The 24,937-nt window shown below is 44.3% G+C and overlaps 2 protein-coding genes across 3 annotated transcripts in view; both read right to left on the bottom strand.

Moving 5' to 3' along the window:
• The window catches only part of BMERB1 (bMERB domain containing 1), a 114,153-nt gene that overhangs the window by 46,174 nt on the left and 43,042 nt on the right, over positions 1-24,937 (bottom strand). For both annotated transcript variants that reach the window (XM_079797505.1, XM_079797506.1), the window contains exon 2: positions 16,458-16,581. In XM_079797505.1, coding sequence (XP_079653631.1) covers positions 16,458-16,581 — 124 coding nt within the window. The remainder of the gene's footprint in view (positions 1-16,457; positions 16,582-24,937) is intronic.
• LOC307113826 (protein transport protein Sec61 subunit beta-like) lies at positions 10,667-11,085 on the bottom strand. Its single transcript, XM_079795779.1, has one exon. It carries the CDS (start codon positions 11,006-11,008, stop codon positions 10,718-10,720), a length of 291 nt encoding a protein of 96 aa, XP_079651905.1. The 5' UTR covers positions 11,009-11,085; the 3' UTR covers positions 10,667-10,717.

Raw genomic sequence — 24,937 nt, 5'->3', positions numbered from 1 at the left:
AGCTGAGGTACGGAGGCGTGCGAATCGGGCTGGTGGCGGGCGACTGGGTGCGCTGCTTTTTTCAACCCGAAGGGAGACAAGCTTTTGATTACTCTGAACTCCAGTTTCTGGGGAGACGCTGGGGACCCAAACTCCCACGGGGAGAAGCTGGACTGTCTGCAGTGGGTCGGAAAGTGAGGGCGGCTTTCTTGCAGAGGTGCACGCAGCAATCATTGTTTACTGCACTGGGGCGCGGGACGCGGGGACTTGGAAACGCGGAAACGCAGAGACGGCTGACTGGCAGCCATCGCTGTTTGCCACGCCCTAGCCTAGTGACTCCCTGAGACCTTGCCCCGCACAATCTACAAACTCACCCAAGCTCCACACAGCGGCTTTTGCATATAAATGGCCTTCCCTATCGCAGCTTAACCTAACAAACTGCAGCTCTGGTCAGACAGCTCCAAAACCTCCAACCCCCAAGCAAAGAGGATAAAACTGTAGTTCTCGCTGTAGCTCCTGCTGGGTGGCCTCAGACAGTAGCTGACCTGCACCCTATTGGAGATCCAAAAGATAGTGTATCTAGTGGTCAGTGTGAGACAACACCAGATTTCAACTACTCACATCCATAAGTGACACATTCAAGAGGCAGACTCAGTGAGCACCAAAACCCCACTGAAACAAGTCCTGCCCCATAAGCGTGTCTCCAGCACAGCAGTTCTTCCATTATAGACACAGCAGGTCCTCACAGCCAATTGGCCTGGAGGTCAATTCCTCCCAGTGTACCAACAACAATCAAGGCTTAACTACACCAAGACTTTGCACTCAGCCCACAAAGGGATGCACCAAGAGTGTCCACCTCAGGTGATAGGGGAGGCTGAACCACTGGGCCCTATAGGTCACCTACCACAGAAAACCACTCCATCAACACAGGGAAGCAGCCAAAATGCGGAGACAAAGAAACATGTCACGAATGAAAGAAATGGAGGAAAGCAAACTACTGGACATAGAGTTCAAAACCACATTTATAAGGTTACTCAAGAATCTTCTAAAAACCACCGAGAAACTTGATGAGACCTCCAAGGAGCTTAGTGAGGCCTTCAAGAACCTTAATGAGAATGCCAAAAAAAATGGAAAAGGACCAGTCAGAAATTAAGCATACACTGTTTGAAATAAAGAATATACAGAAATTCAACTGTAGATCAAAGGACCCCAAGAATCAAACCAAAGATCTGAAATATGAGGAAACAAAAAACACCCAATTAGAAAAACAAAAAGAAAAAAGAATCCAAAAATATGAAGATAGTGTAAGGAGCCTCTGGGACAACTTTAAGTGTACCAACATCCAAATTATTGGGGTGCTAGAAGAAGAGAGAGAGCAAAATATTGAAAACCTATTAGAAGAAATAATGACAGAAAACTTTCCCTACCTGGTGAAAGAAATAGACTTACAAGTCCAGGAAGTGTAGAGAACCCCAAACAAGAGGAATCCAAAGAGGACCACACCAAGACACATCATAATTAAAATGCCTAGGGCAAAAGACAAAGAGAGAATCTTGAAAGCAGCAAGAGAAAAACAGTTAGTTACCTACAAGGAAGTACCCATATGACTGTCAGCTGATTTCTCAACAGAAACTATGCAGGCCAGAAGGGAGTGGCAAGAAATATTCAAAGTGATGAACAGCAAGAACCTACAACCAAGATTACTCTACCTAGCAAAGCTATCATTTAGAATTGAAGGGCAGATAAAGAGCTTCACAGACAAGAAAAAGCTAAAGGAGTTCATCACCACCAAACCAGGATTATATGAAATGCTGAAGGGTATTCTTTAAGAAGAGGAAGAAGAAGAAAAAGTAAAAATAAAAATTATGAACAACAAAATGACAACAAATACATACTTACCAAAAAGTGAATCTAAAAATCAAGTGAATAAAAAATCTGATGAACAGAATGGACTGATGAATATAATAGAATCAGGGACATAGAAAGGGAGTGGACTGACAATTCTCAGGGGGAAGAGGGTGTGAGGGGTGCGGGAAGAGATTGGACAAAAATCTTACACCTATGGATGAAGACAGTGGCGGGGGGTAAAGGGCATGGGGTGGGGAATCAGGTGGAAGGGAGCTATGGGGGGAAAAAAGAGAAACACCTCTAATAACCTGAACAATAAATATTTATTAAAAAAAAAAAAAAAAGATGGCCCAGTGTAACCAAAAGGAAAACCAAACAGAGATGACAGACAACAGATGGTCAGAGGGCTGATTCTTCCAGGCAGATAATGATGCCCTGGGCAAGACTCCCTGAATTTAATCACCAGAGCACGCAGGGACTGAAGCAGACCTACTCTAAGCTGTTCTAGGAGCAGATGGAGTTTCCCCCAGAACCGCTCAGTTATGGTGGCCCTAAGAGGCAGCGTGAGCACTTGCAGACATGGACTAGTAGTATATAATCACATGTTCAAGGTGGAAGGAGGGTGCAGAATTCCCTTTTCTTTTTTATTTTATTTATTGATTGATTTGAGAGGGAGGGAGGGGGGAAGAAGGAGAGAAGAGAGAGAGAGAGAGAGAGAGAGAGAGAGAGAGAGAGAGAGAGAGAGAGAGGAAGAGAGAGAGACTTGTTGTTCCATTTATGTATGCATTCATTGATTGATTCTTGTATGCGCCCTGATTAGGGATCGAACCCACAACCAGAGTTCCCTTTTCATGATCTGGAACAACTCACCAAACTTCATTTGGAGAAACCTCATGCCAAACCAAAATGTCAGTTTATTCAGGCATTTTCTAAAGTGTTGCTTTCAAAGTGAAATCAAGATCTCATTCTGTAAATGAACTATTTTTGTCTTGGCTCAAACTCTAGCTTCAAAACGCTTTCATAGGTTGCAGAAAGACTTACCCAAGAATTCTCACAGCAAATATGTAGGGGGGAACTTATAAAGGGCTAGGCTCTATACGAAGTTATTTTCTTGTGTTATTTCATTTAATCTTCACTCCAACTCTTTAAAGTGTAAACTGTTAGTACAGCAGTTGTACAGATGAGGGACCTGAGACTTAGAGTTTACACAGTCACTCAATTATAGGGCTGGGAGTACATTTATGCACATCCTGCTCTAGAAACCACCTTTATTATTATTACACTCTAATCCCAAAACCCCTCAGTGAAGAAGCTCAGAAATTCCATGTCTCCCAACTCTTGGCTTCCTCACTTGATTGCTTTAAAAAGTAAGGATTAAAAAGGAGACTGTTTGTTGTTTTTTTAGAGGTTGAAATGGAGTGAATTGAAAGCAATCATTGCTGAATAAATTCCAATTCTGTTTATAAGCTTTCTGAAAGCTTATCATAATTTTATTGGTAAATATACCATCAGGTTCAACTAAAGGATTTTTCAATGGATTTCGAGGACGGATGTGATAATGACAACAGATGGCATCGGAATTCTTATACACCACAGGAGACCACAAACATGCATTTCATTCTGATTCTGATTCTGATCACAATTCTAAGCTAATGGAGGGAGAGGCACTTATTGCTGTGCAAGGAGTCAGACCAACATAGGGCAGCTTTTATACTTTTAGTCTGAAGCCAATTTTCATCAAGGAAAAAAATGTTAAGAAAATAAGATGAGTCATTTGTAAGCAGCTGATGGACACCAGGATTCTTTTACTTCACCCAGAGAAGAGGTTAGGGGATGTCTATGCAATGGGGTTGGGGAGATTACCCCAACTGTTTTAAAAACTCCCAGTGGCCAGGCCACACCCTAGAACAATTAAATAAGACTCTGGGAGTAAGGTCCAGGCATGAGTGTTTTCTTTTGAAACTCCCCAAGTGATTTCAGTGTGATTGCTTGACTCTAGGAGAGTCAAAATTAAGAACCAGTGGTCTTGGGGGAACTGGCAGTAATGCTGGTGGGTGTTTCTCGGCATCTAGAAGGGTTCAGGAATCTGGAGAAGGCGCTGCGGCGTAAATTAATAAAGAGACTAGAAATATAAGTACAAATTTGTAATCCATGGGGGAGCCAGAGGAGCTTAGCTGTAGGAACCAAGTTCTCCGAGTCTCTGGACCCCTAGCTCTTTTATTAACACAAATTGTCCTAAGGCAAGGCAGATATACATATCAAAGGTTAAGGTTTGGTATACAGTAGGCATTGTTAGTTTTGGGGGAACTGCCTTTGGCTGTTCAGGTGTTTGGCCAACAGGAGGCAATAACATGTAGATTAAAATGCCCTCAGCTGTCTGGCAACAGGCAATAATATATGCAAATCTTTAGGTGTGGGGAAATGCACCTGGCTATTCCAGCAGCAGGTAATATGTATTCAGCCCTGCAGAATCCCCAAGTTCCATCAACCTTTTGATGAAACTTCTTGCATTTATGACATGCTGGAATTAGCTTCCGGCCTGGCAGCCTACTGAAAAATGGACACTTCACTGCCTCCAGGCTCTGGCTGCTGTCAGCCAGGGCTCTATCAAAGTGGCAGAGCCATGAGTTATAGGGACAAGGAATTAGACCTTCTACAATCGTGGGAGGAGCAGAGGAAGCATCAACCAGATGCCCTGACAAGTCTGGCCGCACAGCTAGCCAGGTGGAGCTACAGAGGGGGAGCAGGTGGACCGGTCTATGGGAGGCTGTGCCTAGTCTGCCAAGCGTCTAGAAGATATGGGGTAGCTGTTGGTCATCAGACCTGGTGGTCACGAAGACAAGCCAGATGGGAGCTGGAAGAGAGTGAGGACAAGCTGGAACCTCTGTGGCCCTCTTGGTCTGGTTACCTCCAATCTAACCAGGGGCCCTTAAAGAACAAACACTGTTGCTTCCCTTCTGCCTCCCAGATCACCCACCTTTAACTTGGATCAGACAGGCATAGGGATTCTAGGAAAGGGAGTTCTCAGCATAGCTACGTTTTTGATAGGACATTCCAGCACAAGCTAGAAGGAAGATAAATCTACTCAAGCTCACTTAATGAAAAGATAGTTTAGTAAAGGTGTAAGAAAATGGAAGTAAATGTTATGACCTTAACAGCTGGTACCCAAATTCATCTTGGGGAAGAAATGGTTTTTGCTTAGACTCATACCTTGACAAACACCTGGGGGAGTGTTCCTGAGAGCTCAAGAACGTTTTGGTGCCATGGCTTCCTGGAAGAGGGCGAAACTGCTCTGCATAAGACAGGGAGAGGAACCTGTCTTACTTGGAGTGAAGCAACATAACTGACTGACATAAAGGAGAAGAGCAAGAAAGATGGTGAGGCGGGGCCTTGTGTGTGGGAAAAGGCAAAGGAAAAAAGGAACGGTCTTGGTACAGAGTTGTAAAAAGGACCTCGTTAGCCATGAATGTCAAATGTGAATTTTAAAACGGTTTGCTGTGAAGAGTTCAATGCGATCCCTTTCTGTGATCCTTAGTTCTATGACTCCTCAAATGACCTGTGGGACTGGCATTGGGCTTTATTTTGTTTTGTTGTTATGGAAACTGGTGAAGCATATGAGTTTCATACCCACATGGAGTGGGGTACAGAACCCAGGAAACCAAGCGTAGGAGCAGAGAAGACCTGAGAATGAACCCAATGGAAATTCACAGACATCTTCGTGGTGGATTTTGGATTTCCCCAGGCTGTGGCAACATGGGTGGGCGGCATTTCTCCAAGGGTCTGAAGAAGATCTTGTACTCAGATGCAGTTGTGCTGTTTCTTCCCTCCAAAGACAGCTTTCTCTGCTCGTCTATAGTGTTTGATTTGCAAATCTCCCATCACCTAACTGGCTCAGTCTCTCTATAACCCAGAAGACAGACTCTGATTGGCCCAGACTGAACCAATCTAGACCAATCAGCTATGGCCTGGAGGAAGAGCACGAGAGAGTTCGGAACCCCTACCTCTAAGGAGGGGCAGTGGGTAGGGAGGTAATGATTGGCACTGGATGGATATACCAGAGCCAGGCCCTGGGGTCAGCTGCTAAAGCTAGAATCCCAGATCTACTAGTTCTTAGCTGGGTAATCTTGGGCAAGTCTCTCAACATCTGGAAAACTCAATTTCCTCATCTGTCAGATGTGGCTCACAATAGTATCTGCCTCATCAGGTTGCTATTAAGTTGAAATCAGGAGATTCATATAAAAATTGAGCAATGGCCCAGTCAGTGCGGCTCAATGGTTGAGCATGGATCCATGAACCAGGAGGTCCCGGTTCGATTCCCCATCAGGGCACATACCCAGATTGCAGGCCCGATCCCCAGTGTGGAGCGTGCTGGAGGCAGCCAATCAATGATTCTCTTTCATCACTGATGTTTCTATCACTTGCTCCCTCTCCCTTCCTCTCTCTGAAATCAATAAAAACTGTTTTTAATTGAGCATTGTACCTGGCAAATGCAAGTGTTCAAGAAATGTTAGATACTAATGATGATAACCTTAAGAATTGACCATAGTATCTCAGCACCTGCTCTCTTACCTCACCACCCATCTAAGGCTTCCATCAATCACACAGGAGTCATCCAGCTTTTGTCTCCTCTCACCTGGACTTCAATGGGGCAGAGCCCTCATCTGTACTGTTCATTGCTACATTCCCTGGAGCTGGCACATCTATGGTGATTCTACCATAGATGCTTGTTGAATGAATGAATGAATAAATAAATGCTTGAATATTCACAAATATGAAAATTCATTACATCCCAAGATTTCAACTTTTCATAGCTCTATGTCAATATTTGGAAAGGCCTCTCTCATGCTGAGATAGGGATCTGATTCACAGTGGTATCTGTGTATTGGTTCTGGTTCCACATAAAAAGAACGAACTCCTTCTTCCACATGACAATCCTTTAGATGTTTCAAGAGAGCTCTCAGGTGCCCCTTGAGCCTTTTCTTCTCCAGTCTTACAACCTTGTCATGGAAGAGATCTTTACTCCACCCTCCAATCTCCTCCCTTCTCCTGTGCCCCCTCTTCAAAAATAAATGACCTACTACCAAAAATCAAGAGCCAGGGCCCAATGTCTGCTCTTATCAGTGCATTTGTTAATTTTCAAACTCAATTTCTTCCTGGAGAAAATGAACATTTAATGAGCACTTACATTATGGCAGGAACTGGGCAGGTGCTTAATATACATGATTACTTTTATTCCTCATAATCACCCGTTGATATATTGGATGCATTTCCCATTTGACAGATGAGGCAACTGAGGCTCAGAGAAGTGAAGGTATTTGTCTGAGATTGCACAGCCTGCCTGTACTAGTAAATGTCAGAGCTAGAATTCAAACGTAAGTGTATTCTAATCTGGAGCACATGCAGGTTTCTCTTTTTATCAGAAAGCAACCTTGTCAAAGACCAGGACATCTAGTAATGAAAAAACAGGTGGCCCTTCCTTTGGCAGAACTCAACCAGGAGTGTCTTAGATTGAACTAATCAGATTCAAAACCCCTGAGGATTTTAGGGAACTGGAGACAGAGGACCAAGAGTGGGCCGGAATTCCAGGAGAAAAGGTCTATGTAACCGATCACTCAATGAGGAGCAGCCAACTAAATAAAGTGAAAGATGCAAATCAGGATATTGTCTTAAAGAGTGATGGGGGCCAGCATGCTTACGTAGACCCAAAATACTATGGCATCTCTGCTAAATTATTTATATCTTTCCTCTCCTCCCATGTCTCTGAACATCCTGTCCCAGAAATATTAAGAGAGAGCCGGTTCTTATCTGAAAAGAAATGCGGAAATGAGGCCCAGCCGAGCATTATCTGATTCTGGACTAAGCACAGAGCAAAAAGCTGAGCCCTCAATTGAGACCATCAAGTGATATGGACAAGCACTTCTCAACCTCTGCTGTCAGTCAAATCAGCATTGTCCAGAAATAAGCAGTCAAGCCACTGTACATGCATTATTGAGATTCTCTCCTCTCCTCTCTTCTCTCTCTCCTCTCCTCTCCTCTCCTCTCCTCTCCTCTCCTCTCCTCTCCTCTCCTCTCCTCTCCTCTCCTCTCCTCTTCTCTCCTCTCCTCTCCGCTTCTCTTCTTTCTTCCTCCCCCCCACCTCTACTTTTTCTTTGGGAGATTTCAAAGAATGATGACAACTCACCATTAAGATGAAGCAATGTGTTTTCTCTACACAGTGTGTGCTGCTCAGCCTTGCAGTGGCCATCTCTGTGACTGTGGTCAGTTGAACAACGTCTCTCAAAGTTATCTGTGTCCTAGTCCCTGGAACCTGTGAATATGTTGTATTTATGCAAAAGTGACTTTGCAGCTGTGATTAAATTAAGGAACTTTTGGTGGCAGATTATTCTGGATGGGTGCACAACACGATGAATGTTCTTAATACCAATACCACTTAAAACTGGTTCTGATGCTAAATTTTAGGTTAGATGTATTTTACCACAACAAAATCATTGGAAAAAATACAGGGGTGGGCAAAAGTAGGTTTACAGTTATAAGTACAAGAAACACAGTTTATTGTTGTATTATTCTTTATTAATTTTTGTATTATTTTCCATATGAACAACTGTAAGCCTACTTTTGCCCACCCCTGTATGGGTGTATTTGTGTACGTGTGCATGTGCTTAAAACATGTGCATAAAGTACATATATACAGTTAATGAAACAATGAACAGTTACGTTCCCATCATCCTGCTTAAGTAATAACCTGTATATGCCTATTAGAAACCCTGGTATACCCTATTCCCTTGTATTTTTCTCATTCCCCCAGAGGTAAGACCTACTCTGAATTTGTGCTAATGCTTTTTATTTGTAAAGTTAACTATCCCTATATGAATGCCTGCACAATTTGTTAGTTTTACATATTTTGACCTTTACCCAGTCAAGTTGACACAATATTCGCCATCACATAGAGCTAATATGGTGATTTCCCTCCCAGCTCACCATAATCCAGGAGTCTCAGAAGAGATCCTTGGAGCCAAGAGAATGTAATACATTTATGGTGAGACAGAGCTCCCAGAAAGAAGAATTTCCTTTCCTGGAGCTTGTTCTGACTTCAAAAGGCAACTCGTACCAGCAGAAGCTTGTCCAGTGGGGGACATGTCTTTCTCCATTTGATCAGCCCAGACCTCCACCTCATCCCTACCTCCCAGTATGTGTAGAAATTAAAGAGGGTTCATACGGAGGGCAACTGACCAATGTTTCTCTCTCACATCAATATTTCTCTCCCTCTCTCTCTCCTTCCCTCTTTAAAATCAATTTAAAAAACATATCCTCCTTGCTCAGTGGTTGAGCTTCGACCCATAAACCAGGAGGTCACAGTCCAATTCCCAGTCAGAGCACATGTCCAGATTGTGGGCTCGATCCCCAGGGTGGGGCGTGCAGGAGGCAACCAATCAATGGTTCTCTCTCATCATCAATGTTTCTATCTCCCTCTCCCTTTCCCTTCCTCTCTCTGAAATCAATAAAAAGGTATTTAAAAAAATATACTCTTGGGTGAGGATTAAAAAATTAAAAAATAAATTCAGGAGGGTCCTTCCATTCAGAGGTCTAACCTGGAACATTATCCATCCTCTCTCTACTCTCTAGTCTCTCCATCCCTTCCCTCTTTCCCAGGGCCTCCTCCCTCCCTTTCCTCCCCAACTCCTCAAATATTTTTGTATATTTTGTCCAAGACAAATTTCTTTTTAGATTTTCTACAATTAAAGGCATCTCCCACCCCCCCCTCACCCCCCGCCAGTTATGTACAGTGGTTCTGGCAACAATGACCTGTTCTTAGGAGATGCTATTTAAAACCCAGAGTACAACTGGTGTGACACAGAACTCCTGAATGTGGCTGAGATGTGTCGAGTCCCATAAATGCACATGCTTCATTTTGCCCCTTGCTTGAAGCTTTTCCTAACAGACTTCAGAATGATCAGATCATTAAAGGGAAAAGAAAATAGCAGGCGAATATAATTTTTTAAATGGTAATAAAGTCAGGGCTGCAGGGTAGAATTGGACTTGATGGTTGAGAGCCACTCCCCAGCTTCTCAGCAGAAGAGCGGTTTCTCTGGACATGACTAAGCCGCCCTGGTCCCCTACTCTCCCTCAAAGCACAGCTTTAACAGTTAAAAGAGGGAAGGGAATTTTGATTTGCTTACTTCCTAGACTCGGCCACCCACTCTCATGTGCCCTCTCTTTTCATCCCTAGCTATGACGCTGCCAGGGAAACAGTATTGTTCCATTATATAGATGGGTACAACCGAGACTGGAACAGGGCAAAAGATTTGCTCCAGGCCACAGAGTTGGTAAGAAGTAAAACTGTTACTCAAAACCAGTTGAGAGACCCTGTAGCATGATGGTTGAGATCATGGACTCTGGATTCAGAATACCTGGGTTATAGCATTGTCTGCCATTGAATGGAACCTGTGCAGCCCTGAGAAAATTACTTGACTTCTCTGTGCCTCGGGTTCCTCACCTATAAAATGAGGTGGGTCATCTGCCTAGATGGTTGTATTGAGTATTAAATGATTCAATGCATGTAAGACACTTAGGGCGATGATCAGCATAGCCAGTATTTGAAAAGCTGCTATTTACAACTCAGGCACTTTCTACTACCCCATCCTAAATCTCTGCCAGTTCTAGGGCCTGACCGCTTCACCACACTTGGAATTTTTTTTTAAAATGAATTAAAAAGTTTACTAGCCATAGAAAAAAAAATTGATCCTTAAAACCAATTCTCGTTAACTTCCCTGTAAAACAGTAAGCTTATAGAAAATTTCTTTCTCATGAATAGAAAATCACTATGCTTTTGGTACAAGATATATTGATTTTTGTTTCTCCTTCTTCAGATGACAGATAGATATAGCCAAATCTATGAACGAGTGTACTTGCCCCAAATGTGCAACATAAATACAGAAGCGATGAACAGAAGACTCATAACCAATACTGTAACAGGGCCAACTTTGAGGCCAGGTGAATCTTCCGTGTAGAACCGCCACATCCCCCCAGTGCCTGCTGAGGCCATGCGGCCTGCGCTCCTTGTTCCACAGCTGGCATTTTTCCTCTGCCGGACCGTGCTACCCGCCGCCCGGGCGGCCACTGCTTTACTGGGGGAGCCTCCTGAGGAGCCCACGTTGGTGCCACTGGGGGTCGGGCCAGCCATTCTGGAAACTGGAGGTGGCAGGGGACCGAAGCAGACGGCTGGGAAGCAGCGGAGCCCTCACAGAGCCAGCGGCTGGAGAAACTCTGGAACTTTTTAATAAAATGAATTCACTGGGGTCCCAGCCCAGGCTCTGGAAATATTGGAACTCAAGGGCTGAGCTCCTGAAATCTGTCCTTGGCCTGCCCGTCTCCCCTGCCTGCGGCAGTTCTGACTCTTGCTGATTAAAAGCCACCCCTGCCCAGAGCAAGTGGAGAGACAGCGCACACTCTCCCTTTTATGAAAATCTGGCAAGCGGGTATAAAATGAAGATAACCACCACCCACCGCTGTTCAGAGGCCGAAGATACCTAATTATCGGAAACCCAGATAAACAGCAGGATCAGGGCGTACAGAGGATGCAGAGAGCTGAGGCGGGAACCGCAGGAGGAGTTATGAAAAGCTAATGGTGTGATTCAGTGCTGGAACTGGGGTGAGAAAATGAGTCTGAGGTTGTTGACAGCCTCCAAAGGACAGGATGGTGAGAGGCACAGAGATGGGGCAGGAGCGGGAGGGACCAGGAGTGGGCGTGGGAGGCAGCGGGGGGGGGGGGGGGGGGGGGGCGGGCGGCCGGGGGGAGGGTGTCAAGGATGGAACAAAGCAGGCATGAAGCTTTATCTCCTGGACATTTGGTGCCTATTACAGAGATACTGAGGGGTTTACTGACTCATTCAAATCAAGCTCATAAAATTGCCACACTTCAAGAGGGAGACCTCTAAATGCCACTTAGCAACTTGGAAACCAGAGGACAAGCGAAGGGAAGACAATGAGAGAAGATGCATTGTGTGTGCGGAGTAGGGACATGTACCCACCGCGGTCACGCATAACCCTTCTCTGAACCTGGCTTCATGGGCCTTACCCAGGGCAAGCAGGTATGCTGGCGGTGCTCCTGACTCGTCCTCCCATTAGTAAGCACTTCCCGTAGGTTATGTAATGATGTGTAGGAAGGGCTTAGCACAGGGTTGGGCCTGTAGCAAGGGCTCAATAAATGTTGACTATTGTGGTCCCTAAGAACCCTTATAGGAAGAGGACACTACAGCAAACTGTAACTTTCCAAGTTGGATCTCATCATTTTAGGCTCCAAACAAATCATTTATCTCCAGAGAAAGGGTACGGAGAAGCCCAAAGTCAGACTCAGGAGAATCCTCTCCATCTCCACTACACCTAATTCAAGACGCTGGAATACAACAAATCCCAGTGTGGGACTGTGGGACTGTGGACACCCAACCAGGAGTTTGCTTTTGCATTCTAGGAGAGCTGGACAACAGAAAAGGGGTCCTTGTATTGGGAATAAAGATAATAAACTAGGGTAAAGGGTTCTGCCTCTGGGACAGACACCCGGGATTCAAATCCCAGTTCCACAAACAAGCTATTTTACCTCTCTAATCTCAGTTTCCTCATCCATAAAGTAGAAGGAATAGAGCCCACCCCCTCAGGGTTCTTGCGATGATGCAATAAACTAAAATAAGTGAGCTAACGCACATAATGCATGTAGCATGTGTGTGGCATATCAGTGCCCCTGATAAACTGCAGTTCTTAGCACTCTGTCATGTGTCCAAGGTCAAGACCAAAGGCACGGGAGAGCCAGGATGACCACTAAGTCCACTTCTCATGAATTCACCCTAGTTGTCTGGAAATGAGTAAATCCCTCTCTTCTACTTCCCCACAATTCTGGCAAGAGGACACAGAGAACCATCAGAGGCTGTGAGTCCCAGGGGAAAGGGCAAGACAAGAAAAGGGAAACCCATGAAAGAATAATGTTAAATGTTGGGTGAGTTGGGGCAGCAGCCATTAGATCTGTTCTTAAAAGAGTTGACAAAGCAGGAGACCATGAAAGTGAGAAGACACTCTCAACCATGAAATATGGTCTGACTCACGCAGTCTCCACGGGAGCTGATGGATATTAACTTGATTACTTCCGAGCAGGTGTGACAAAGCCAATCTCATCCCTGTTATCACAGCTACAGTCAGTGGGACTGCTTTAGCCAAGGGCTGTCACATTCCTGTCACTCAGAGCTTCCTCACTTGAGCCAGTAAATGCTTAGTATGGTCTGAAATTCTATTTTCCCTCTTACTCTAGGCCAAGAGTCGTGTGTGTGTGTGTGTGTGTGTGTGTGTGTGTGTGTGTGTGTGCGCGCGCGCGCGCGCGCGTGCGCGCGCGCGCATGCGCACATACATGCCTGTGTGTAAAGGGAAGTTGTTGGGGTAAGAATGGAGTGTGAAAGAAAAATTTATTGCACACTCAACAAATATTAATTGTTTAATAAGTGCCAGGTACTGTTCAAGATGCTGGGAAGATATACGTGTGGAAGGTGGATAAGATTCCTGCCCTCATGGAGCTTATGCTCTTTAAGGAATTATCTTGGTAGATATATTCAGAACTCCCTTCCTTCCTTCCTTCCTTCCTTCCTTCCTTCCTTCCTTCCTTCCTTCCTCCCTTCCTCCCTCCTTCCCTCCCTCCCTTCTTTCCTTTCTCCTTCCCTCCCTCCCTCCTTTCCTCCTTCCACCCGCATTCCCTCATTTAATAAATATTCTGGAATCAGACTGCATCCTACGTTGACTACTTATTAGCTAATGCAATCTTAGGCAAATTTTTAACCTCTAATCCCCTCTTCTCTAAAATGGAAACAAGAATAGGACCCATCTACATGGCAAGACTTACAGCTAATGTGAGGTCCTAGAACTGAGAAATAGCCAGGAAACTGAATTCAAGAATAGCTCATGCACAGCCTGTTAGCCCGGGAGGCCAAGGATGATAGATGAGGCTTTTGCCCAGGTCTGAATAGGCTGTGATCTCTACCCTGGCCATCCTAGAATCCATCATGCACCTCTGAGGTTGATGAGGTGGGTGCACCCCCAGGCAAGGCTACATTCTGTACCAGGCTAGACCTGAGGGGGATGTGGGGGACTGTCATTATCATCCACTGTCGTCTGCAGGCTGCTAGGGAGACTCCAGGGGCCTGGAAGCTGGCCCCTCCCCTGGAGAAGGTCTAAGCCACACTTTATATCCTGACTACACTGACATCCTTATGAATCCTTTAGATAATTTGATTAATTCAAGTGTCTACTGTTGACATTTATCCCTAAGTGATTAGACTCATAGGCACGATGGGGAAATTCAGCGAGGTCGTAAGTCAAGAGCTTAGTGCAGTGCTGGCCCAGAGCTAGAGCTTACATGTTAGCTATTGCTGTCTCATTAGGCATGTGCCAGATGCTGGGAATAATGCATGCATGCACGTGTGCATACACACACACGCACATGATGCAGAGGTCAGTGAATGCAAAGAAACAGCCTTTGTTCCTTGCAGCAGCAAAAGCAACCTCTGGCCCCTCTTGAGCACCTGCAGGTTTCTGTACCTTAAAGCAAAATTCATGTTCTCTGTCTTCCTTCCTTTTAAAGCACAGGGAGGGTATTGTAAATGCCAGTGATGTGTATTTTATGTTAGAAACAATCTATAGATAAGAACAGTAGTTTAATTATAGTTGTAGAAATGCATACACACACACACACACACACACACACACATATATATATATACATATATATATACACACACACACATATATATATATTATACTCTTTGAGAACATAAGAAGTAAAAATTGGAAACAGAAAAATAGAAAACAGATGCAAAAGCAAAACCCAGGTACTAATTTCATCATTATTTATAAGAGGGAGTTACTGCATCCTGACTGTTTATATATTAATAAATGAAATAGTAGTCATAAAAATATCCACAAGAATTAATAAATAAAAACCAATACTATTAACATAGGTCACTTCTATGGTATGTGGTATATGGTATGTATTATTTATAGACTGATAATCCCAAACCTTCTTGTTGCCACTGAACTCTCAGTTATTCCACATTTTTTCACAAAAACTTTGAGATCTGGCTTTCCCCTTTAACCCAACTTCATCCATAAGGAGAAGCAGCATGGAGATTTCAGCATCCCCCAGATCCGATACTTGGATTGTCACTGTCTTTTATGTAGGGTGACTGTACCCATTACTTGAATTCAGTAACTGCTGATATCCAGGTGAGCCCCTAATCTCTGTTATTAGTTCAGTGGTTTCCCCTACACGCCAAACTCAGAAACAGAACTTCCTGTCACTCATGTCAACTTGCTAACCCCCAGGCATTTCAAAGTCATCATGTCCAATCTTGGAACCACCTGACCTAATAGAACATGTGGTCTGAGTTGATACTTCTCCCACCCAGACAATACTCCAAATTCTTTTAGGGAGGAAAAAACCATGGGGAGAGAGGGATTGCTTCCAAATACTCATGTATTGGCTTATCATATTACCAGATGAAAGAGAGGCTATTTCTTATCTGTAAAGTGGGAGATGTTCTAGAACCTTCCTCTACAGGCTCCCATGAGAAGGAATCGTGCATGTGCATTTAGCACAGGGTCTGGCCCATACAGAGAGCTACATAAATGGTCACTGTTAATACTGCAGTCCATTTCATAGGGTGAGAGAGAAGGGCATAAAATGTAATTGTGAGAATATGGGTTTTTAAAGCACGAAGAGCTGGGTCTCAATCCTAACTCCCTCCGTTTACTAGCTGGGAGGCCCTGAGCAAGTTAACTTGCCTGAGCCTCAGTCTCCTCATCCACAAAATGGGATAAAACCATAACCGGCCTCATGGCATTGAGAGAAACAGGTGGCAGAATGGGTGAGAGAAGCTTAGCACATGCCTGGAATGTGTGATGTTGCTGCTTCTTCAAGTGGAGTTTGTGTTGGGAGCTGACAGGCAGTGTAGGAAATTTTCCTCTTAAACGGTCTTGTTTTGCTTTGCTTTTAAACTCTGTTTCTCTTCAGAGTTCAATTTTTAAAATTACAGTTTTGTCAAAAGACTACCTGTAATTCTTCAGGAATGCTGTGCTCTATAGACAACAGATTTTCAAAACATGTGAGTCTAAGACTGCTAAGATCCCAGGAGAGAGGTATTATTATTTTTCCCCAATTTACAAACGAAGAGAGGCTAAATAACCTGCCCAATCTCACCCAGCATTGTTTTTTCAAATCTCAGGCCTATCTGAACCCAGAGTGTGTTCTCTTAACAACCCCAGCACAGGGCACCACCTCTGGTCTCCCCCCACTCCCCTCTGTCTCCTTCTACTTCTCCTCGCAATGGCAACATAGAAAGAGCTTAGGCTTTGGAGTCGGACTGTCCGGAATTCAATCCCAACTTCAGGGTCTTGTTTAAAACACCAGATTATGATACCTACTTCTCTAGGCAGTAGTGAGAATCAAATGAGATTTTTTGGGGCGCGGGGTGGGGGGTAATGTACCTAATGCCTTTATTGCATTGCCTGGCATGCAGTAATAAACAGTAAATGTTAGCTTCTCGGGTATCCTCCCCTGAACCCCCTTTTTTCTCTCGGCTGCTTCCCCAGACACTCACATAAACCTGAGCTCTGACTCCCGTCGGACCAAAACTTCCCGGAGACGCTGGATTTTCGCCATTTCCAGCTCGATCTCCTCTGGCATCATGGTTGTCTCTGCCATGGAGATGATGTCCAGCTGACCTGTGTGGGAGACATGAAACGCAGGGGTCAAGGCCCCAAGTGTACACTGGTTTGCAAGGATTCCCTCATTTCAGGGAACAGATTCGATCCAGCGACCTTCACACATGGCAGAGGCACATGGATCTCAGCTTTCACTGCAAGTGTGTGTTTTCCAGAAGGCCCTTTGGAAACTGGAAAACACACTTTTCAGTGGGAACCCTGTTATGATGGCACATGGAGGCTCAGGTGGGCTCACCAAAACCTGCTCACGATGTGTCTGTGGCCTTGACAGTCTCTGGCTGTTCCCGGCTCCTGAGCCTCTGCTCCCCCAAACCATGGCCACTTTGCCGGGTCCCAGGCCCCAAGACCAAGTTCAACTTTAGAGAGAAGAAAGTTTTATAATAATTATTTTATAGTAACACCATTAATTATCATCTTACAGGAATACTAAGTAATGTAAGCAATAGTAACATAAAATAATACAAGTTTGTTGTAGAAAATTCAGATAATACAGACAGGCAAAAAGTCATCCACTACCACAATGCCCAGAGAGAACCACTATCCACATTTTGATGGACAGTCATCTGGTCTTATATTTATAGTTAGTTATATATATTGCTATATATTAAAAGCATATTTAAAACATATATAACTATATATATTACCGCATACACATTATCATCTATATAGAGAAAGACACTACATATATATGTATATATACATATATACTGAGTGGCCAGATTATTATGATCTCTGAATGCATAATAATCTGGCCACTCAGTGTATATCCTATATAATAAAAGGCTAATATGCAAATTGTCCCCTCGACCAGGAGTTTGACCAGAAGGCAGGCCAGCCAACCGCCCATGTCTCCTCCCCCTGGCCAGGCTGGCTGGACCCCACCCATGCATGAATTCATGCACTGGGCCTCTAATACACACACACACACACACACACACACACACACACACTGAGTGGCCAGATTATTATGCATTCAGAGATCATAATAATCTGGCCACTCAGTGTATATACAACTAGAGGCCCAATGCACGAAATTCATGCAAGGTAGGCCTTCACAGCCCCAGCTGCCTCACAACCCTGTGGCCCCACCCCCCACCCACTGGTCACGGAAGGTCGTTCCGCCATCTGGTCTAATTAGCATATTAGCTCTTTATTATATAGGATTATATACATAATAGAGGCCTGGTGCACGAATTCGTGCACAGTCAGGGAGAGGGGCCGCAGAGGTTGGCTGGCTGGCTCTGCCCCTGATCAGACTGGTTGGCCAGCCAAAGTGTGCATCATAGCAACCGGTTGTTCTGGTCACTTGGCTTTTATATATATAGATACATTCACTATTTTATAGGTCTGTTTTTTGTCATACTGTATGAAGTTAGGGTCTCACATTTTCCTACCTGCTCTTTTTTACTTAATAACATATCATGAGCACTTTTGCACGTCCTCAGATGTTCTTCCCCAGCAGCAGTGTGAAAGGCTGTGTAGTTTTCTATTTGTGGCCGTATCATGAATCACTTCACCAACCCCCAGACAGTTAGGTTGTTTTCTATTTCCCCCCCGCCACTATAAACAGCCCTGTGATGAGCATTCTCAAAACTAAATCTCTGTGTGCATCTAAGAGATTCCTTTAGCCCACATTTCCAGAGGGAATCCTGCAAAGGATGCAATATTCTAAGGTAAAGAGCCCCAGGGGAGGGGATGTTGTTGCTTCACTCTAAAGCCAACATCACATGACCTACATCAGCTAATTCCTTCCACACCTGGCCCCTCAGTACTGCTACCCTGCAGTTGTCTTTTTCCTTACATCCCAGCCAGTGGTTTGGAAAGCTGTCTCCTCTCTACCTGTCTCTCTCCTATAACCTGGAGCCCTAACTCAGTACACCTGCCCAGGTACTGTGATTACAGACCTCCCTAAGTTAGTTCCTGCCTGCTTGGATCTCAGAAGAGGCCCCACTCCCAAAAGCCTACACAACTGCTTTGTCATCTGTGGGAATCTCCTGACCCAGAGTTCTTCACTAGATGTCATATTTTTGGTAAACTGCCATACCCTTCAATCCAGCTCTCCATCATTCAAAAGGCCTGGCTTGAGAAAGGAGGGAAGGGAAAAAAAAAAAACAAGATTAAGATATTATTATGAATTGAGCATTACTGTGTCCTGGGTTCCAACTAGGCTAGAGGACCAGCTTCAAGGAGCACCAACTTTGAGCACAGGACAATATAGGGTGGTGGTGACTTAGGGATGGGAGGTAGGGGATGTTCTGAAGTCAAGTGGTTTGGGTTTGAGTCGCAGCTCTGCTCCTCACTAGCTGTGTGGTCTTAATTAACCTCTTATGACTCAGTTTCCTCATGAGGATACTAAGAGGCCCAGCCAGCCAGGGCAGTTGTGAGAACTGAATTAACCGAGGCATGCCATGCTCAATGCATGGTTACAATTACCTTGGCTATCACCACGGGCCCCACTCTGCCATGCCATCTCTTTATCCTCCCCACAAGCCAGCAGGGGATGTCCTCTTTTTTACAAATAAGGAAGCAAAAGCTCAAAGCTGAGCACATGTGTGCCTCCACAATGCACACTCCTTGCCTCATCCTCTCTGGCCCTTGCCCAGACAGGTGTTCTAAGTCCAGTACCCTAATTACTCACATCCTACGAGTCCTAGGGCTGCCATAACAAATCACCACAAACTGGGTGGCTAAAACAACAGGACGGTCTTCCTTCTCAGTTCTGGATGCCAAAGTCCCAAATCGGGTGTCAGCAGGGCCACACTCTCTCCAAAGGCTCTAGGGGAGGATCCTTCCTTCCCTCTTCCAGATCCTGCTGGCTCCTGCAATCTTTGGCTTGTGGCAGCATCGCTCCAACCTCTGCCTTCGCTTTCACATAGCCTTCCTCCCTGTAGCTCTGTGTGTCCTTCTCTGCCCTCTTCCATCTCATTGGATTTAGGGCCCACCCTAGTCCACTATGATCTTGTTTTGATGTTTATCTTTTTTAAAAAAATGTTTTTATTAATTTTGAGAGAGAGAGAGGAAGAGAGAGAGAGAGAGAGAGAAACAAGATGACACTCAACCAACTGAACCACTCTGGCCAGGCCAATCTTTATCTTAATTGCCTCTGCAAACTCTCTATTACCAAATAAGGTCCGAGGTTCTGGGTGGATATGAATTTTGGGAGAGCACTACTTAGCCCACTACAGTGATGAATGGTCACAAGCTTACATGCTACCTCAGAGTGATGTCACATTCTTCAAGAGCTTTAGTCACATGAAGCCCAGCCCTGCCTTGAAGCAGCAGGAGTCCCAGGAAGTGGCCAGGGGATGGGGCTTGGTGACAACCAGCTGAGGGCCAGAGTCGGAGATCCTTGATCTGAGGCCATCACTGGTTATATGACCTTGAATGCGCCCCTTTTACCACATAGCATCACTTTCTTGTTTGCAAAATGGAGTTCAATAGCTCTTGTGTGTTACACTGTGCTAAGGCTTTATATATATTATCCCATTTAATCCCTAGTTTACAAATGATGAATCTGAAGCTTAGAGAAGGAAAGTAACTTGACCAACATTGCACAACTAGACCATTGCAGAGACAGAATCCAAACCTAGGTCTGTCTCTCCTTCTGTCTCTTTCTCTTAACCATTATTATATAGCCTCCAGGCAAGGATTAAATGTATTTGAGGATGCAAAAGCTCATGGTTAATGACCCTGCAGATATAAATGGGTTTCTCACATCACGGTTCAGATGGGCAACCTGATTTCCATGGGACAGATGCTGAAAATGACAAAACATCCTGGAGCAAAGTGTGTGACAAGAGAATTAATCACACCCCATGGGTTGGCATTTTACCTCCGTGCTTGGGGGAGGTTGGAGGTGATGGCACTGCCAGGCTCCAGGTACTGAGATGAACAATTAGCTTTGACTTTGGGCAGAGAATGAGGCTGATGCCTCTATTGAAAAGACTCCATCAGGGATACTTTCCTTCCCCTGGAGAATGGAGTGAAGCCTAGATCTCAAATCAGATATAAATGAACTAGAATCCCTTCTTGTAGTGAGTGCTATGTGCCAGCCACTGTGCTAGGCTTATTCTAAGCCATATCTCATTTATCTTCACCACACCTAGGCCCAAATCCAGGCCCTGGCATGGTTTTGTAGGTAAAGTTTGCCTGGAACACTGGCCATGCTCATTCATTTACATGTTATTTATGGTTGTTTTTGCACTACAACAGCAGAATGTAGTAGCTGCAACAGAGACCATGTGGCCTACAAAACCTCAAATATCTACTATCTAGACCTTTACAGAAAAAGTTTGCCAACCCCTGTCCTCGATAGTAGATGCTATAATTTCCCCCGTGTACAGGGTTTTTAAAAAGCACCACAGGTTTATACAGTAACAACAATAACTAACGTTTATTGAGCACTTGTCACATGCCAGGCTCTGATTCTCAAAACAGACATGGGTGGTAAATATAGAATCCCCATTTCACAGATGAGCAAGTTGAGGCTCAGGAGAAGAGTAAGATTTAATACCGGATCTGTCCTACTCCAAAGCCCTTATTGCAATCAGTCATATTCACTTAAGAACTATCTCCCCACTTAAGACATCATCATCTTAACAAAAGAGAGAACTGAATATATTCTATTGCATTAGGTATATGGAGAGGAGCTATTCTCAAGTATTAGCAGGCGCGCTGATTATCTGGGGAGCTTGTTAAAAAGGCAGCTTCTCTGTCTCTACCCCCAGGGACTTTCACGCAGGAGGTTTTCAGACCAGACTCTGGGAAACGCTGGTATAGGACATGAATAAATGTGTCTCAGGCATGGTGGGTTGCTTTTCCGTGAGAATTTGTGTGATAGGGCTAGTGTGATGGAAACCTTCTCGACAACATTTCTCAGCTAGAAGGCAGGCATCCAACCGCTGCTAAGGAATGTGTCCATGAGGAGGACAAAGCCTGGAAGGAGACAGACAGCATTTCCGGCTGGCTAGAGAAGACAGTCGCTATAAAGCTCTACTGCCTGTTTCCAGGCAGAGCCCAGCTGCTGTGTGGACAGAGCAAAGCACGAAGGCACGCAAGGCCCCAGGGCTCCCACTGCCATTGCTGTCACTGAGCCTCCAGGAGCTGAGTCACTTCTGGGGGAAGAAGCAGCTAAATCCATCTTTTATCCCCAAATGCCACACCAGGGAGATGCATGCCTCATGGGTGCGGAAGCACCAGCGAACGCGAGCTGAACACCGGGCATGACTGGGACGCGCCAGCAGGCTTAGTCATTTATCTCAGAAATGTAAAGCTACCCAGAGACAGGGGTGGCAATCTCCTAGAAACCTGTAATTTAAATATGGCTGAGAAGGGTAAAACTCTGGGGACCAAAGAGAAGTCTTCCCTGGCCTGTCTTTTCCAACCATGGCTCACAGGTCCCCTAAACAACCTGAGCCCACGGTCCCCTAAACAACCCCTGCTTATGTTTCTGCTTCATAACTTTATGTCCCTGGAATATGCTCCAGAACTCACTCATATTAAGCATTTATTTACTGTGAGCCAAGCACTCCTAAATACCTTAGCAGGTAGGTATTATCATTAGCACCTTCCCTTTACAGATTAAGAAGATGAGGTTCAGAGAGATCATAAGTGGTTGGCCAAAATCACTCAACCAACGAGAGCTGGGAGTCAGACCCAGGTCTGCTTGATTCCAACGCATCGTGCTGTAGGTCAAAGGGCTGCAGAACAAACTCTGAGTCACTGCACAGAATTCATCACAGCCATGTACCATCTGTTATGGACTGAATGTTTGTATCCTCCCACCTCAAATTCAATTGTTGAAATCCTATCCCCCAATGTGATGGTATTAAGAGGTGGGGACTTTGAAAGGTAATTAGGGTTAGATAAGTTCATGAGGGTGAGGCCCCCATGATGAAGAGGAGACACAAGAGCTTGCTTCCTCTCTTTGCTCTTCAACAAGTGAGGACACAACAAGAAGGCAGCCATCTACAAACCAGGTAGAGGGTCCTCACCCACCAAACACTGGATCTGCCAGTGCTTTCACCCTGGGCTTCCCAGCCTCCAGAACCATGAGAAATAAATGCCTGTCACTTAAGCCACCTAAACCTATGGAATTGTGTTACAGCAGCCCAAGCAGACTAATACACTATCTATGCTATCATTTACTCAATATTTCTTTACATTGACTATAAAAAAATTCAAATAAGTTTCTTAAAGGGAATTTCATATTACGTCAATAATAATAAGGGCCTATCACTTGGCATAATTAAAAAATATCCATAAAAATAAATTCAATGGAAATGCAGTAATGTTATCAAATTCTAGCTAAATACTGTAGGCTCGAGGCTCAAATTGAAGCCTAATTTTTCTTTCTTAACAAGGTGAATTAGCAAGTATTAGAAAGTTAGCAAGTACAGGCAGTCCTCAGGTTACGTCGGACTCGACGTACATCGTTTTGTGGTTACGTTGCCATCTCCCATTTATTTATAAAAAAAAAAAAGTTCTGTCATTTTGACGTATGTACATAAGTGCTTTATGTTTTTTATTATTTATTTACCACAAGTAAAGGTCAGGAATTATTATCTTTCTTTTAAATTTTTTTACTGTTTCACTTCATTACTGCTGTGTATGTGCTCCATGTAAGTGATGTAGGTGCTTACGTAGGTGGGTTCCGACTTACGGCGAAAATCGCGTTATGTCGCGCTGTAGGAACGGATCTCCGACGTAACCCGAGGACCTACTGTACTAGAGAAGCATTAGAAACAAAACACCAAATTGAGACTTTCTTCTTTGGTAATTACAAAGGTTGATAACTGGAAAAGAGAGTAATTTTCCCACAATGTAATTCACTGTTATTTGATGCTAGAAGCATCTGAGTACCACTAGGATACCCCTCCCACCCCTGAGAAAGCTGCTGCAGAATGGAATTCCATTACTTTGGGCTGGAAGGGTCTTAGAGGTCCTTTAGGTCAGCCTCTGTATGTGGGATAGGATGTGGAATGACACGACAGGATGCAGTTCTTAGGGTCTTTTGACAAGCAGCAGTGAGCCAAACTCTTGAGTTCTCACTGGAAATTAAATGAGAACTCAGGCCTGAAGGACAATTCTCAACCATTTGTCAAGATTTTCATCCAAAGATGAATGATCCACTTTGAGTCCTTATTTCAAACTAGCTGATATCATCCAAGTAATTAAACGAAGGTGGACCTATTCATTTCATTCCCACATCATTTATTATGTGTCCAGCATCCTTAAAACATATTCATAAGGACACATGAGAGAAGGGCCACAGTGGCTGCCTTGGAGGATGTGGAGGGGGGGGGGGCTGGGGGTCAGTGTTGAGGAAAATCACCTTCTACCTAATATGCCCTTTTCTACTCTTTGGATTATTTAGTACATTTTTTATTTTGGAGTAATTTTAGATTACTAGGAAAGTTGCAAAGATACTACAGTGATTCTCCATATATCCTTCACTTAGTCCCCACCACTGTTAACATCACCAAGATGCGGATGCATTACTTCTAGCTGTATTGTTTTAAATTTTACTATGGCAGGTGTTACCTATTCGAGACAGTTTTAAAATAACGAGCAAGGGGGTGGGGGAGGAGAAAGGAAAAATAGTTGGGGTGTGTGCAGGCCCCGTGGAAACCAAGTAAGTCCTTGAAGAGGGCAAGCAAAGGGGGCAGTTATGAGCATGGACTTTGGGGTCTCAGGGCTGGCTCTCATGCTGACCTTGATCCCATTAGTTGAGACTCTGCCCTCCATTTCTTCATCTGCAATATTGGGAAAATCATACACATCTCTTAGGAAATTTATGTAAGTGCCAGGCACATACAAAGTCCTCTCCATAACTCTCTGTATATTATTTGCTCTTGCTCACTTAATAAATACGCATTGAAAACCTGTTTTATGCCAGATACTGCTCTCACCAAGAGGAATGAAACAAAACAGACAAATGCTGTGCTCTCATGGAGCTGATTTTCTAGCATGGGGCTTCCGTGTCAGAGAGTAAATTTGCTTCAGTGCTCTGTGCTGGTCATTGGCTCACCAGCAGGTTACTCCTGACAGTAGATTTGGACAGATTCTGGTTCAAGTCCTGGATCTACCACTAGTTGCTTGATCTGGACCCATTACTTAATATTCCCAAGTCTCACTTTCCTCTTCTATAAAATGGGATAGTAACTCCTATCTCATGGACTTTCTGCCATGGAGATAAAATTAAATAACGTGTCAAGTGCTTGAGCATGACACAGAGTGGTCAGTATCATTCTTTTTATTTTTCCCGAGGATTTGGATGATCTTTATTTTTAATTTTCCAGAGCAACTATATCAGCAAAAGTATAGGATAAATACATCTTAGATCCTGGTCCTCCAT

Source organism: Cnephaeus nilssonii (genome assembly GCF_951640355.1).
Source record: "Cnephaeus nilssonii genome assembly, chromosome: 2".
NCBI classification, from domain to species: Eukaryota; Metazoa; Chordata; class Mammalia; order Chiroptera; family Vespertilionidae; genus Cnephaeus; species Cnephaeus nilssonii.
Note: the sequence above shows the minus strand (reverse complement) of the source record. Positions and strands in the feature narration are given on the sequence as shown.

Bases quoted from the DNA above. Each gene is read 5' to 3' on its own strand.
- LOC307113826 (XM_079795779.1), bottom strand. From the start codon at position 11,008: ATGGCTGGCCCGACCCCCAGTGGCACCAACGTGGGCTCCTCAGGAGGC.